The following is a 17628-nucleotide window of genomic DNA, read 5'->3' as shown; positions in this document are numbered from 1 at the left end:
TCACCCCGCTTCGCTGCGGTCATCCCGGAACGCAATAAACTTTGTTACTTAGATAATTTTTACTTTTTCGCTTTCAAGTGATTTATAGCGCCTGTCAGTTATGTTAACCCGCCGAGTCACAGGGTCATGCGGGTTGCATATAAATACGTTTATTTTTATACCTATGATGAACTAATAACAAAGGATTTGTACGTATGGACACCTGAATGGTCAATTATCTCAAGACACTGGTAATTGAAAATTAAAGTGATATGATAAAAACCATCTAGGGTCCACATCCTAACAACCCCCCAAAAATGAAAGAAATCGGTTCAGCCGTATTAGCGTGATGAGCGGACAAAGGATTTTTTGTACGTATGGACACCTGATTGGTCAATTATCTCAAGACACTGGTAATTGAAAATTAAAGTGATATGATAAAAACCATCTAGGGTCCAAATCCTAACAACCCCCCAAAAATGAAAGAAATCGGTTCAGCCGTATTAGCGTGATGAGCGGACAAAGGATTTTGTGCGTTCTCTTTTATATATATAGATAAGCACTGCCTACTTACTTCTCCCATCCGCTCGTTTCTTCTCATGTGAATTCTGGCCTTGGATACATACTTAGGCTTTACGTCTACAGAAAAGAGAGTTGATTCTTGCAACTTTTAATTACGCAAGAAACATATTTTTCTCTTTGGGGATTTTTCTATAACAATGCAATGTATGTTTAAGTTTGGTTTAGGTTATTTCTAGTCTATTTCAAGAGTTTCATATAACTGTGTAAAACTTAGTGCACTATCTTCCTTCATAGAGAATGAAATTAATACTCTTGTCTTGCTTTCCTTTCCTCGAATAGGGACGTCATCCCTCAAATTGTGACGGGCTAACATGGCCATAGATGCCGAACGCTCAGAAACCTAAATCCTAAAATCCTAAATCCCTTAACTTCTAAAAGCTGCTTAGAGTAAATATTTTATTCATGTTTATCATTTCTAGCGTACAGTTACAAGTGTAACATAAATATTTGTGAGCAATATAATAAAAAAGTTAATGAGTTCCTTTTTATGTATTTTGTCCAGAAATTTAAAATTAGAATAGAAGATCCTCCTCGTCGGAAGAACATGGTATTCATTGGAGGCGCTGTGTTAGCTGACGTTATGAAGGATCGTGACACATTCTGGATGTCACGAGAAGAGTATCAGGAGAAAGGAGTGAAAATTTTGTCAAAATTGGGCGTACGAGCGAGTTAGTGCAACAAGACGAAGCATCAGAGTATGTACGAAGACTACTGAACACAAATGTAACTGTTCTTTTGACAATGTGCATGAAGATGTATGAATGACAGATGAATAATCCTTGTACTTTACTTGTAATTATAAACATTCAGATATATATGTATTAATGTAAATGGTGCTCAGCTATCAGAAGTAATTTTGTACTTTCGTTAATGCAGATGAATGGATTTGGTATCTCTTGTAGTAATTCGTTATTATCGGTAAATATCCATTTCTTAAAAACTGTCAAATGTACGGTGCGTACAGAATAATTGGAATTATTGCTAATACTAATCAGACTTGTGAATGAAGAATGATAAATTGACCCTCATATACCTAGTTTGACATTGTTCTAAAGTAGGTTGTAATTGGAATTTGATGCCAGACCATGAACAAAATAAAACAGAACGTTGACCGTTGATACTATATAAAGGGACAATTTAAGGTCAGTAAAATCTATACAAAGTAGAGAATGATTTTGAGGAAAGAATAAGGACAAAAGATCAATACGGAAGATTGTAATAACGTATCGTGGTATGTAATGCTTTCATATGATGTTGTATCAGTTTATCCTACTCCGAGACGGAAAACAACTTATCATATGTTGATTTTTACTGATATGATAATTCTGTTTAAGAACAAGAGTTTAATTTCCGATATTGTGGGACCATTCTTTTGTAGAATGTCCTACGTAATTTATGTAATTGTAATAAACTTTTGCGAAAGGTAAGAATGTAAGAATAGTATTGTAAGACTATGATTTAATCAGTCATTATTAAAAGGGAATATGTACTATTTGAATACAACTAAACATGTCTTTTTAACAATGACTGGTTTAATTTTTCAGCAGCATGTAGGTGTCATCATGCAGTTGGCTATCTGATTACGCAAGAAAGTGGCACATTCATTTTATTATATGGAGAACAGCAATAGGAAAGGAATATTACATTGTAAACCAAAATATCGTAAAACGCAGAGATAACAGATTTCTTGTCACCAATATTATTGTAGTTAGCTTTCAGTTTTAAATTGCTGAGAAAACAATTGTATTGTGTTCACTATTCTCTGAAATACGAACTCAGGACATATCAGGATGGATCAGTCTTCGTTAAACTTCGGAAGCTAACTGCTTATTTCAAAGAAATTGTACCAATAACTATTGAAATCATTATCCCACAATGCTAAAAAAGTACACAAAACAAGATTATGTGAATACATTTCATTATGGCAACTACTTGGATGCGTTACAGCAACTGTTCTATTTTGTGTAAGTGCTTCTTTTCCTTCTACTTTCTTTCCTCATCTGAAGCATTTTCTTATAACGTTTTCAGTACTTTTTGGTAAGTAGTTTGTTGTCCGTGCACGCTTCCGGATTCATGTAATAGGTAATGAGGATGGTAGGCGAAAAAGTTACCTTCCGGAGTTAAATCCTGTAACAGGACGAAGAGTTAACAGGCTTTTCGTGCATAGAAACTTCTGAATTTGCCAGTGGCCTGCCATGATGACTAGTAATTAGAAATTGAGGATTTTTGTCCTGTGAGAATTTCAAGCTCTAGAACAAATGGATTTATATAAATATGGATGGATATAATTTAAATTAAAAGAATCAAATGTTTAAAACCCATTCACGCTGATGATTTAAGTGGGGTCCGTAAAACGTTGTTGGATGTCAGCATTTATTTTATAAGCAAAGACTGAGCTACTCAGCATCTTGTTTCTGGAGTCTTGGCAACAGTACCTGTGCACGTGTACTTTTGTTATTAATACATTCTACGAGAAACATTTTTTTATCTCGTTAAATATCTAGTTTCGGGTAACATATTTTCGTTCCCTTTTCAACATCCATTCGTCATCCATGCTATTTGAGACAGGGACCTTAATATAATATCCAAAAGACATAAACTTCTAGAAATTGAATTCGCGTGTTCCATACCACAAATGAAAATACTTCCATTCACCCACAAGAAAACATGCGACAAGATTTAAGATTCTAGCTGATGTCCGTACTTCTACGTAAGGAGAGAATTACTTATTGACCTATCCAGTGTAAAGAAATCGTGTATAGTAGTTAAAGCATTTGTCTCACCTCTTGTATATGAAAAAAATGGAAGTTGTTGCTTCTGAGCAAGTTCGAAATAAGAGGTTAATATTTCATGAGAAATATGTTATTATTTATTCAAGGAAGTAATATGTTAGTTAGTTTATGATTTTAGAATTTAATTATACCAGCTTTATATTTTGCTATTTCAAATTTAACCCTAGACAGTATACGTGGAATCTGGGAGACCTCTACTTGTTTCTGTGATTTCCAATAGTTTCTGAAGTGAAATTACTTGGTTTTCTTTACCTTTTTTATATTCATAACATTTAATTTAAGCGCATATGCCTTCTGTGTAAATCTCTGCTGGGGTCTCATAAACCCCACGTATACTGTCTATAGGATTAATTTTGTTTTCGTCTTATAAACTTTTTTTTTCATATTATTGATTGAAATAATTGTTATAGTTAAAATTATAATAATTTGCAATAACTGTTAATTTTTACAAACTACAAAACATAAACTTTGTTGAAACCACGGGATACTTTTAAGATGAATTCATTATGTATTATTTGTTTAGATTTTGTAAGGAATACTTGTACGAGTTGAAAAACTGTTAATGTAAATGACCAATTTTCATAATTTACAAATATAAGAATATAAAGTATATGAAACCGCATTGCTTATTGAATAATATATGACTGCAATTTCTCACACAAATGTAGTGCCACATCTCCTTCTTTCAGTGAGTCTAATATGACTTCCTCGTTGTATATTTGTAAAATAAATGTGGTTTAATAGCTACAGCGGATAAACAGGTGAACTGTACTTGATAGTAGGTTGAGTTTCCAGTGCCTCATTTAACCATGTTTTTCTTCAAACAGATCACTCAATAGAATTATTTTGAATATGTTTATTTAGGTAAAAGCTAATGTCGCGTGATTAAAATAGAGGTGATAAGTACGTTTGTGTTCACTTCGATATTCCCGTGATTTCAATAGTTTGATTTTTCATTTTAAGTGAGAAAAATTGTGCATCGACATTCGGAAACATATTTTTAACAAGCTTTGTATAGATGAGCCTTCCCGTTCTCCTGTTTGCCAAACATAAAGAGCAGGTAATGCACAAGAAAGTCAAATGTGTTTTTCCGTACGCAGCACACTAGCCAATTGTGCCATTCTAGAGGGACAAAAGTTGCAGAACAATATATCGTGAATACGTATACTCACAATGGTTTATTAAGTAATGTTCAGAGTAGTTTTATTCAGGAAATCCATCGTATAACAACTGGAAGAGAAATATAATGTGCAATTTATGTCTGATGTGAGAAACTATACTAATATAACTCTCAGGATCAACAGAAAATACGAAACTCTTCAAAAACCATAACTTGCAGTCAATTCACTTCAGAATCACGTGAACTGTCATCACCATTATCATCATCTGAGTCACTGTCCTTGTCCTACGTACGAGTCCCTGCTGGTACCATAGAGGGACATGCCAAAAGAGAACGAACCTCAACTGGAATACATTTGAGTGGCTTTCGAATTTTCCGTCTGTGGCTATCAGTGACAGGATCAGAAGAAACAAAAACCATATGCATAACATCTTCCATGGTAGCTTTTCTAGAATATTTTCTACTGTTACTCTCTCTATATTTCTTAGATTTCTTTATGTCTAGACTTGCGCCTCTTCCGATAAGTGCCTAATGGAAAGAAGCGCGCATTTCAGTATATCATACCCATTCACTAATGGTTTATGGACAGTTACATGGATAAAATACCACGAACATAATTCTAAATATTTGTCCAATGTTTGAGAAGCATATGACTTGAATGCGTCATCATTGATTTCATATCCATATGAATCTGCTTGCAATAGTACAGAACACTTTTTGATAAGCTGTTCATCAAACCCGGTAATAGAGCTTGAGAATGAAGGGTTTTCAAGAAACCGTTTAGCCGTATTTCCATCGTTCGTTGTCCCAAATACTCGTTTTACAACATCCATGACGAATGCCATCTGTGTGCGTAATTGTTCTTGAATTTCTGCTTTCCGCTTGTTCCCTTTGCCTTTGTCTCTCCCGCGAAATTGCCACATTTTGGTATCTAAGCGGTACGGTATCTTCAGCAGGCATTCAAAACAGCAAATCTTTGCGAGACGTAATAATAATAGGCCGCTGTGGCTCAGTGGTAGAGCTTTCACCTCTGGTGCATGGGGTCCTGGGTTCAAACCCTGCTCCCGCCACCGTGTGCGTGGGTTTTCTCGGGGTTCTCCCGTTTCCTCCCACTTTCTTCATTCCACCATTTCATTCATTTCTCATAATCTCCGTCTCCTTTAGCCTAACCGGCATAATCGTGGGACGTAAAACTCAAAGATTAATTTAAATTTATAACTATCGGGGTTGGCCGCTCCAGCCACAAACGTTGAAAAATTGTCCAATTCCTTTGGAGAACATTACAAAATATAACACTTTTGAGACGAAACATTCATAAGTATATTACAAATTTTACCATCTACCATCGTAAATAGCAACTTCGGTCTCAGAAAACGCTGTCTAATCAATAATTGTATGAAATAGAGACAATGCAGCTATCTGTTGCTCAATATGTGCTCTCTTCACTAATTCTTTAGACTCAGGCTTTAGTAAAAGCTTAATTGGTCGACACCACTTCGTACTAGATGGAGTATTATTATACCATAGGATTTCTTCGTCATTATCTTCAATCAAGGTAGATAACTGCAGAGGCACGAGTGATGTGACGAACATGGAACTGTAAGTTTGAGTGACCTTTTTCCTTCACTGCATCTTTTATTAATTTTTGTTTATACTAAACTGAATCTGGAACTCTCGCCGCATCCCAACTTAAAGACCGATTCCATATTATTTAACTTGTGTTTAATTTGCGTTAAGTACACTTTCTTACACTTTACAAAGTATCTGTGTTGTGTGATCGACTAATGACTGCAAATCACTTCTGCGGAGGTTTCAGTAGTTACTATCTTGTCAAGTAACATTCCTTTTATGCTTCTGTGAGAAATGGATATTAAGAGAAAAACCTTTGCACCGACACTTTTCAGACATTGTTGCATGGCAGTGTAAGATCTTTTGCTCATCTTTCCGTCAAAAAATGTTGCTAGAGCTTCCTCTTTAGTTATTTTTGGTAATTCTGATGATGGTGCGTGAAAGGCTTTCTCAATGCGCGTTGCACGTTTATATATATATATATATATATATATATATATATATATATATATATATATATATATATATATATATATATTTCCTGTAGTAGTGCTGTAGCATCACGGTGTCCATCGGATTGTAAGGTAGTTTTTGCAGCATACATTAGTTCATCCTTGGTCGATTCATTCACTAATACCCCGTCTTTTGGTTTTGCCATTGGCTTCTTCAAAGGATTTTGGAGGACGTCCAGTTATGCCAAAGGTTGAGGGTTGATTTGCAATGGTTTCTAGATCCGATTGTAATTCTGGAAATTCTGTAGTTTGTTTTCAGCCACTCAGCGTAGCCTTTCAGAAACTGTCTCCTTGTTCGATGGCTCTTTGCCCATCTTTGAGAGAGTTTATGGAAAAAATCTGCTACTTTTAGCATCACGGCAGCTTCTGATGTTTCATCTACACCTTTGTTGAAATGCCTCGAGACATTTCAACAAGATATGTGAAAACAACTCCCTGTTCGTTGCAACCATATCTCAAACAGGATTCCACTAGGAATGGCACACATCACTGGAAATAAAAGCATAAATTGATAAGCGGGAAGCTGCGGCAAGGATTTTTTTTTCATTAGGTACACTAATGTATATTTAATGTAAGAAAGGTAAAACGAACGTGGCAATCAAACTGTAGGCTTATGAAAAGTTGGAATTGCATAAAATTGTAGGGTTCCACTTAGAGGTATTTTCATTTAGTAATTTTCAACAACAATGTTAAGCAAAATACTCTGCTCTATGAAGCAAACTACAGCGCACATATGCAGGTACACTCATGTCCAAAATGATTGTCGCATATCTATAACTGTCTTCTTCTAAGAATATAATTTGATAATGATTTTGCAGGATACTTTTAATCCTGATACTATGTGTATAATCGGGAAATGTATATTTGTGATAAATTTCATAGGAAAAGAATTATAAGTACGAAAATTAGAATGAGTAAAATAAAATGTTGCTAAGTGGGCAATAAAATTTTATTTTCGTCTTATTGTTCTTATTTACAGCTCTTTTGAGATGAAATTTGCCACATACATGTCTTTGCCGATTATATACATACTAACATTATTAGAAATACCAGGCGAATTCGTTATCATATTATATTCCTAGAACAACATATTTATAGACATGTGACAATAATTTTGGACATGAGTGTACAGTACGTGCTAAGAGACAATGTTTTAACAGTGACACTTTCTGAAATATTACACTTTTTTTCAGAGTCAACCACATTACCGACCTATGGCTTATCTATGTAATCACGTTTAACTCACTTTCACCTGTCAATTAAACTATTTTATACGGCGCTATAGATGCTTATTTTTATGAATTCAGTAACTTTGGTTAGTTGACTTAATAATCCCTCTTGCCTCATGATATTCTACATTCAAAAATTGGGTTTTTTTCTCTTTTGGCCACTGTGCGCAGGTAAGTTTCAGGTTGTAGGTTTTCTTATCAGCATTTGATTTTTCTTTTCAAGCTTGAGTATTTTACTTAGTAATTGGTTATTTTGAGTCCCGAAAAGAACCTAACTCCCTTCCCTTTCATTCCAAATTCCTTCTGCTCATGTGTAACCATTGTTCAGTTTCATAACAGGCATATACTATATAAAGTATAAAATTAAAATTTTATATCGTTTGTTAATAAAGCTGCTATCACTATAAACTTACCCATTATTATAGTGAGTTTATATGTGTTCTTTTTGTCCTATGATTAGGCAGTTTTATCAGCTCCTGAGAGCTCTAATGATGATTCAGTTTTTTCATACAGTTTTATGTTGTTGTTTTTTTAAAACTTTCTCAATTGCAATCTTCAGTTAAACAAGAAATGATTAATTAAAAGTACATACATTAGAAGACCAAAAGAATAATCTAGAAGGGAATGGTTGAAAAAACAACTTAAGTAAAAAAAAAAAAAAAAGTTTCGTGTAGAATATTGTATGAATTCATCTTTTAACTTACTGAAAGAAAGAACATACTAACGAATATGAAATAATAATTTACAGTGTTACTGTTCATAAAGACACAAGGGAAAGAAGAAGCGCATTTGCCAAGCAGGCTTTATGTGTATTCCCCAATTAAACATCTATACAAGTACTGTTCACTTTTCATGACATTTTCGATTTCAGTTTTGCTGCTTGCTTCACCGATTGTTACGACTCTGGACGTACTCCCATGCGCAATAAAAATTGTGCGTATACTGTAACTCACGATTTTTCGCATTTATTACATTTTCCTTACGTTTATGGGTAAAATTCAGTTATTAGCATGTAGAGATAATAGAAAGCAATCCATCTAAGCAGATATTTCCAAAAAATATAATAAAATTATAAAAATATAAGCAGAAAACAAAATTATGCTCGGTTTTGTGTTTACTGACAATCATGATTTCTAGGGATTTTTTCAGTAGCAGAGCACGATTGCGGAGGGAATTCAGTAGGGAAGTCGAGGAGTTGGATCAAGGAACTGGATAGTGGAGTAAAATGTTGCATTTATTGGTTAAAACCTAGTGTGTAAATTGTCTGCCAAATATAAATTATCTTCTGTAACCAAGATGTCGTACGGAAATATAGAAACAAAGAGGAAATCTCCTGTCTTGAGGTTGAAAGTGACATGCGCTATGGATATTAACATTTATTTGTTAAGAAAAAGAGAACAAGCAAAATGTAGTTTCCGTGGTTAGGTGAGTAGTTTCCGTTGGGGGTGGATTAGTAGTTCTTACACTAGATCGAATCCCATTCCATCGTGTTTTTTACAAATTATAATTTTCATGTTAATAAGAACCGAATCAATATAATAAGGACATAACTTATTGATATTTTGCTGTAATGACATATTTATCCAGTATTAGAGTACTATTGGTAATAGCTATTGTTTTCAGTTCATGCTGTTGTATAGCTTCTCTCATCCTGTTTCCTTGGGAAAAGAACAATTTTGTCTCCAACAAAGTGTGAAGGATATATACGGACAGAAAAAGACAGTACCAAACGTGATTTATCGTGATGAAATGGACAAGTTTACCATTATTAAAAAAAAAAAAAAAAAAAAAAGAGTAAATTATTGAAGTTTGCTTCTCTTTAGCTTTTAGCTAAAAACATTTTTTTCTTTATAAGACTATACTTTATAAGGCAAGGTGTGTGATCATACCCACAAATTTAGCTAGGGAGTGAAAGATAATTGTTTATACAAACATTTTACAGATTTAAGTGCGTGAAACACCAATACTCCATGGTCTCGCTTATCTGACCTACCTTTGTTCCACATACCGTATGATCCGACATATTGCAGATAGCACCAATCGGCAAGAAGAACTGCAAGTTGTGGTCTTAATCTATTTTTCATGCTCTGGAGTCTATCGCCTAGCGCGCCGTGTACACCTTGACTCATATGTCTATCATTAAGTACAGACACGTATCCAGGTTTTCTATTCGGAGGGGGGCCAACACGAATCCTCGTAAGCACGTAAGTCTAATGTTTTAAAAATATCAATACTACTACTACTAATAATAATAATAATGCAATAGTTCTGCATTTCTCTTAAACTTTTTCCTAGTTTTCATTTATAAACCGGTTTACTTTGAACAAACTGCATTATAGCACAAACAAAATGAAACATATTTTCGAGAGATAGGTAACTAAGGAAAACTGTCTCCTACGTATATCACATAACAAAAATAGCAGGAAGGCAATGATTGTATCGTTCTAATATATTAAAGTTAAAAACAGAATGGAAACGAAATGTTAATCCTATTTAAAACTGTTCTTTAATTCCACCTGGTATCAATGGCATTATGGTATGTTCTTAGAATTATAAGAAGAAAACAGCACATTGCCCAAGTTTGGACACATGACTCCAAGAAAACTGATATAAAAGAACCTAAAAAGGGTAAAAGTATGTTTATTAAATAGTACTTGAGTTTCGGAGGGAGACAGCTCTCAGGCCCTCACGCTAGATACGTCCGTAATTCAGTGCAGTGCATTTATTTGTTATAAAACATGATTATTAGATGCGTAATATGTAAAATTATATCATAAGTTTTACTTTTAATAGCTCTTTTCTTAACACATTCATATTATCCGGCGTTCTGCCTGCCTGTTTATGTCGGATAAGCGAAACTGTATTTCCAAAACTAGCATATACATGAACTAGAATTGTATCGTCTTAGAACAGACAATAGTGTGAAATGCTTATATTAAAAGGCTGGAATAATAATAATAATAATAATAACATAAGTACTGTTTTGGTAGCGTGAGAAATTAAAAACAATTCAATATATTTCCTAGGTATCAGATTATCATCTTATTGTGTCGATGTGTATTCTTTTTTAAACATAGCTTTAAAAGTCATACCATTCGCAATATTTCTAAGGAAATCGAAAGAAAAACTTCTATGTGCCTCTTGTGGCAAAGTGGCTTAAGTACATGGTCCGAAACCGATTCCCACGTTAAGGTATAGATAGAGTTTCCATATTTCAAAAATGCAAATCCGGGATGCTACTAAATTACGAGAATCTTTGAAATGCTTAAAATTGAAAGAAGTGTTGAATACTAATTTACTTTCCTCCATTAGATAAAGTTGTCCAAGTATTATGTTATCACATTTTTATTCATTTCACTAGACCTTCCAAGAGCGCTGATTTCTCTGTAAATTTAGGGGGCACTCAAATGCAGAAGATTATATATATATGAGGATTTTAAGACAAATTGCACTCAAATTATGTCAAATATTGTAAATACAAAGGAGGCCCACATCAGCTTTGGGGGGGGGGGGGCAGGATCCGCGCCCTTGCCTTCTTCCTAGTTAAGCAAACGTAAGCAAATGATTTACTCCCTTCCCCTGGTAAGCAAAATTGTTTGTTTTTTCCCCTCAAGATCTGTTGTGTTTCGTGAAATAACATCAGCAATTTCCTGATTACTTAACCGTCTAAATGAATGTTTTCCCTTAGAGCCATCCCGTCGATTCGCGTTGCCTAAGACTAAAATAAATTAAGGGTCAATAATGAAGATGAGACTTCCATATCAAACATGAAGAGACATGTGGATCGGAGATCTTTCTTTGTTCGAACTTTGATTTTTTCAAATCCATGATGGAAATTATATTATGAGTACAATTTTGGAAAGTAATAGTATACGATTGTAAAGATATCTTACAAAACGATGGTTTATTGCAAAATACTTTGACTCAAAGAATAAATTACAAGTTATAAACTTGTTACTTCTCCTGAAGAGTCTAAGTCTTGAATGAGACGGAGGGTGTCGAGCGTAGTGCTTCGAACAATTGCCTCACTTGTTCTATTTTCCCGTGGGGCAGCCTTGATTCGACTTGATCCTAAACGGATTATTCAGAAGTCGAAGTCGGAAGATGTTCCAAAACACTCTTGGTCGATTACAATCTGCCTCACTTGTGAGGGGACAACCCCATGCCGTAAGCGTCGGTCGACCACCATTAGGCAACTAGTGACGTCCCCAAAAATTGGCGGTCTCGCAGCGACGATCGGCGGTGGTCCCACTTCCGTTTTGAAAATTATACCACCAGCGGCAGAGAAGCGACGAAACGCCAACGAACCACAAAATTATTCCCCTAAAATACGTTAAATCGCCTATATGCGTAATTTGTTTTCATTAAGGTGAGTCTAAAAACTTTTTTTAAAAAGTAAAAACGCCCTCAGCTGGGCGGGAACCACCAACCTTAGGGTTACTAGTATACTTCGGAATTCGCTACGGAGGCGATTATGAGGACACAGCTTGTAGAGTAATAAATCGTTGACGTCTTTTTAATATTTCTAATCAGAGTGCTCCTTTAACCGTGTATATTTGACGATAACTGTTTGGAATCAGATCAAATGCACTCGCCATGTAATTTTATAACAAAATGGCAAGCGTCTATTTACTTTTTTCATAGTTTTCCCATATTCACTTGCTAGTGATCGGCGACAGTTGCCATCTAAATTCATACAATTATACGCACCCGTCTCAATATTTTTCACTTCATGATATAAAGGCAGGAGTTACTGTTGACCACCAGAGCTCAAGTATTGTCCTTATAATAAAAATTCGTCAGGGAAAAATAATTTATAATAACCGCATGCACATGACTGGCGATAGTTCGTGTTGGTCCCTCTGGGATTTTCCGTGGCCGCGGTGGCTCAGTGATAAAGTGTTCACCTTTGGTGCATGGGATCCTTGGTTCGATCCCAGCTCGCATCGAGTGAATTTTGTGATGGACAAACACCATGTGCATGGGTTTTCTCGGGGTTCTCCCGTTTTCTCCCACTTTCTTCATTCCACCATTTCATTCATTTCTCATCATCACCGTCTCCTTTAGCCTATCCGGTATAACCGTGGGTCGTAAAACTTAAAGATTTGATTTCAAATAATTCCAACCCAAAGAGTTGCAGGAAGTATGTCATTTCGAATAAAACAAACTACTCTATAAAATTCTGAGTATTATTATTTTATATATATATACAATTCTAGCGGACCTTATTTCTAAATCGAAGGGTAAGAAGACTAAATTCACTCTCTTATTATTAAAGATTCATTTCAATTGAAGCAGTTAAAATAATTGGGAAAAATTAGAAAGCCATACCCTATATTCCAGTGTGCCACAACCGGATAACACGGCACACGCGTGCCCAGCAAAATGAACAGTGTGACGCAAACTTTTACCTATTATTTACAAGAATATTTGTCGAGTTTATTTTATTTATTATTATCAACGATTCTTCCATGGATCAGCTGTCTGTATACAGTTAAACAAACAAGTATCACATTGAGGGAATGAGTGTAATTATTTACTTTAATAGTAATAGAAAGGTATATTTTCTTGTATTTTCTACCGGGAATAACTGCATCCGGTCTAGAAAGCTGGAACTAACAACAAAGGAACACGATGTGCCAACCACACACCACCCTATAGTCGTGAGGGCCACAAGTCCTTTTCTACGTCTTGGCACCGTAAGGGTTGTTGCCTTCAAAGAGAGAGAGAGAAACAACTTAAGTCCATTGGACTTCCATACTTAAATAAATAAATTATGTAAATAACTGTTTCGTTTTCTGTTTATTATTATTATTATTATTATTATTATTATTATTATTATTATTATTATTATTATTATTATTATTATTATTATTATTATTATTATTATTAATTTCTTATGAAGTTGACTGCCATATGTATGCACACGGCTCTCCCGTGCAGCGCCTCGTGTATGGTTTTCCATACACAAACTATATATTCCAAGTTTGTTGTTGAGTTGAGTTGATTTTGAGTTTAACGTCCCGTTCAGCAGCGAGGCTATATGAGACGTGGACCTACTGATTAACGTTGAATCCGAACCACATGAGCTCCCGCCGGGAATCGGACCCGGGTCTCTCCAAGTTTGTTGTGTTCGTGTTATAGGTGTGTTTGTAATTAGATGCATATGGCGTAGAAGTCAAAATTTAATGTCCACGCTACGTATATGCAAAACCATAGACAAAGAAATTTATGAACAAAGACATTTATGGCGCTAAAACAGACGGCAAAAATAAAGAATTACTGGCGGATTGTTGGTCATGGTGCACAGGTGATAACGGTTAACAGTGTTAAATTTAAACAAATAGAGTTTTAATTAAGCACGAATTTAAATTATAGTGTACAGTGGGGAAGGCTCAGGAGTTCGCTAGGATCGTTACAATATCGAACCGCTTGAAATGCACTGCAAACCTGTCTGCAAGCCCCCCGTAATGTTCAACAGATATTGTGTATTAATGCTCATTTCAGTGCAAACCTACATAGGCCTACGCACTTCAATACTCAACGAAGGTGCAGACTATTCATGAGTTGCAGTATTAAACTCTCTCACCCACTGTATTCTCCTAACATGTCTCCCAGCGATTACATTTTTTAGTATCTCAATCACTTCCTAGTAGAATAGCTTTACCTAGAGACCACTGATTAACCTGGTATTGGATGTTTCACTTTCTTACCTTTGGAATTGAGTCATCGGTTGGACATTTTACACGCTAATGTCTAATATTAACAACGTTTCTTCTAGAACTTCGTAATATTGTATTATTTCTTGTATTATTCATTAGCTTGGTTAGGCTTGTTTAAACACTTTTCTCTTTGCACCTACTACACCTAGCTACTTGGTTTCTTTTTAATTCATGTTCATAGTTAGCACAACTAATCACTAAGGAAAAACAATCTTTTCAATAAAATTCGCCTCGTGTCTTTCGTAGCTCTAAGTTTAGTTATTTTTAGCTTTTTTTTTTTTTTTTTTTTTTTTGAAAAAAGTTGAATGGCGTTTTATCACTTTCCCCTCGCTTTCCCTAATTTTTTTTCTAGTTTTACCTATGTTTCTTTGCACGGACATTGCGCCTATATGTACGTGCTTAGTGTGTTCATTTACAAAAGCGGGCCATTTTCCTGCCACTATAGAAAGTAAGAGTACACTGTACCAGAGAAATATTAATTGTCGTATGTAAGTGAATATATGTGATGAAGTCATAATTTCTCAGTTTTTGCATCGTACATAATTTCCTCATCCTCATTAATCTCTTCACCCCCGCCTCCTGAATTCCAGTTCTGGTATTCTTTCTTGAGCAAGGCCTGTTTAATGGGTGACTGATGTCTCATGTAGGCTTATTAACTATAATATCAGCAATAAAGAAAGTAGGGTTTAATTTGCACTATTTAAAAACATTACGTTAATTAAATAATAATACGGAGCGAGCTCAGGCTACTTGTTAGGATTCTTGCTTCGCAATTGGATAATACCGGGTTCGAATTCGGAGACAAGCCATCCTGACTGAGGATTTTCCAGGGTTGTTCCTGTTATACTGGGCAAATGCTCGGTTAGTACCTTGATCTAAGGCTCTGGAGACCTTCCTTCCATTCCTTTTCCAATGTTTTCATCTGTTGATTACTACAGTGTAAAGTGGCCTCTGAGGATGTCTCTGGTAGCTTATAGTAAATAAACAATAACGACGTAATATATCTTCACGAAATGTATGGGTTAATTTAACTACAGCCTTACAGTCCCAATAAATAGCTAAAGTTTTAATATTAATTTCCTGACTTTTAAATACTATTTTCATATTGTTTCAGCTTTCAATTTTATCATGTATGTTCCACCGAGAATTGAACCTGAGATCACATGAACAAATGCGAATATGTTAAATATTTTTGAACACTTTAATATACAAAACACAGAACGCTTCAATGATACGATGCATGGATATGTTTTGGTTACGTCCTGCAATGTATGATGAAAGAAACCTGGAGGGTGAAGAAGAAATAACAGAAATCTCTTTTATATTTACTCCTTCAACAAACTCCTGACCTCAGAAGGGCAAGCCATAAGTTAGGTAATCAAGTCATACAACGAACACTACTAGTTAATACTAATAATACTACACAATCATATCGCTCTTCTGAAATTCTCGTGTATGTTTAAAAATCTACTGTTGTTCCACGCCAACCAGTCTATATTTTTTGTTGTACTTTCGAAGTGAAAGATATTCATTATTATATTTGTTGATGGTTAGACTCTAGTGAGTCAGAAACTAATATTAATAAAGAGTTTGTTTTAGAAGAGTCTTATCTAAAAGATATTTCATTTGTATATGAGAAACTAAGAAAGTTTATTTTCTAAGAATAAAATAAATATTTTCAATGTGAAGCTAACATTAAGTTTCAAAGAGGAGCTAAACAGAAGAATTTATTACCAGTTACATCAGTTTTCAGACAATTCAGTATACTCTGAAATGGGAAGAAGTCAAACTTGGAAACCTTTTACTAAAGAGACTTCGACAGAAAGTGCAACATGTAAATATTGCAAGGTTAAAATAAAATAAAGAACAAAGGTAGCAGAAACGTGTTATGGAAACATTTAAAAGCACACCAACCTACTATATTACTGAATCTGAAAAAAGTTTTGACGAATTTTAGATATTCAATTTTATCATCACAATTTCAGATGTAGGTGTGGATATGAATCAAGATCTGAGATTCGAATTTCGGATCCAAATCCAAGATCCGGATCCGACAATTTTGGTCGTCCCTAATATATATATATATATATATATATATATATATATATATATATATATATATATATATATATATACAGGGTGTCCGAGAAGTCCTTCCCTGATTACAGAAATTGATAACTCAGGCTAGAAATAAGATAGAAATATGAAACTGGTGTTGAATTGTTTACAAACTATAAAGTTTTGGTCACATCAGTACACTTCCACATGAGCACCCTTGGTAGCACGTAGCACATCTAGGCGATATTCAATTTCCATCCACACATTAGCCAACATCACTGGAGGGATCGATGCAACGACTGTGGTTATTCGTTGCTGCAGGGTTTCAAGATCTGGTACACGTGTTCGGTAGACCTCATCCTTGACATAACCCCATAAAAAGAAGTATAATGGGGTTATGTCAGGAGAGCATGGAGGCCAAGCTGTTGGTCCATCACGACCAATCTATCGCCCAGGAAATGTCCTATCGAGATAATTGAGACTTGGTAAAACAGAACAAACCTAACACAGACAAAAACTTTTATAGTTTGTAAACAATTCAACACAAGTTTCATATTTCTATCTTATTTCTAGCCTGAGTTATCAATTTCTGTAATCAGGGAAGGACTTCTCGGACACCCTGTGTATATATATATATATATATATATATATATATATATATATATATATATATATATATATATATATAGATAGATAGATAGATAGAGATAGATAGATAGATAGATAGATAGATAGATAGATAGATAGATAGATAGATAGATAGATAGATAGATAGATAGATAGATTGATTGATTGATTGATTGATTGATTGATTGATTGATTGATTGATTCAAAACAACACCTACAATGTTGGGGAGGTGGTTTCTGACACCAAGATAAACAAAAGGTATAGACCAACTTGGGTGCATAAATACTTCCTTTCGGAGTTATAGGCTGCCAAAATTATGAAAAATTGAACTTTAAATATCCATAGCTCCAAAGCTACGGGAGTTACCGCAGTCGGGTCAAGACTTTATTTAAGAACTACTATGTGCCCTATCCAAATATCCATGTTTCAGAATCCTG

At 34.8% G+C, this 17628-nt stretch overlaps 1 protein-coding gene across 3 annotated transcripts in view; it reads left to right on the top strand.

Annotated features, from left to right (window-relative positions):
• Arp2 (Actin-related protein 2) overlaps nucleotides 1-3970 on the top strand; it is a 115612-nt gene extending 111642 nt beyond the window's left edge. For all 3 annotated transcript variants that reach the window (XM_081725637.1, XM_081725638.1, XM_081725639.1), the window contains one exon: nucleotides 1064-3970. In XM_081725637.1, coding sequence (XP_081581763.1) covers nucleotides 1064-1234 — 171 coding nt within the window. In that variant the 3' untranslated portion in view covers nucleotides 1235-3970. The remainder of the gene's footprint in view (nucleotides 1-1063) is intronic.
• The last annotated feature ends 13658 nt before the right edge of the window (nucleotides 3971-17628 follow it).

This window comes from Thermobia domestica, chromosome 9, assembly GCF_964235325.1.
Source record: "Thermobia domestica chromosome 9, izTheDome1.hap1.1, whole genome shotgun sequence".
NCBI classification, from domain to species: domain Eukaryota; kingdom Metazoa; phylum Arthropoda; class Insecta; order Zygentoma; family Lepismatidae; genus Thermobia; species Thermobia domestica.
The sequence above is the reverse complement of the archived record's forward strand: the minus strand, read 5'-3'. Positions and strand labels throughout refer to the sequence as shown.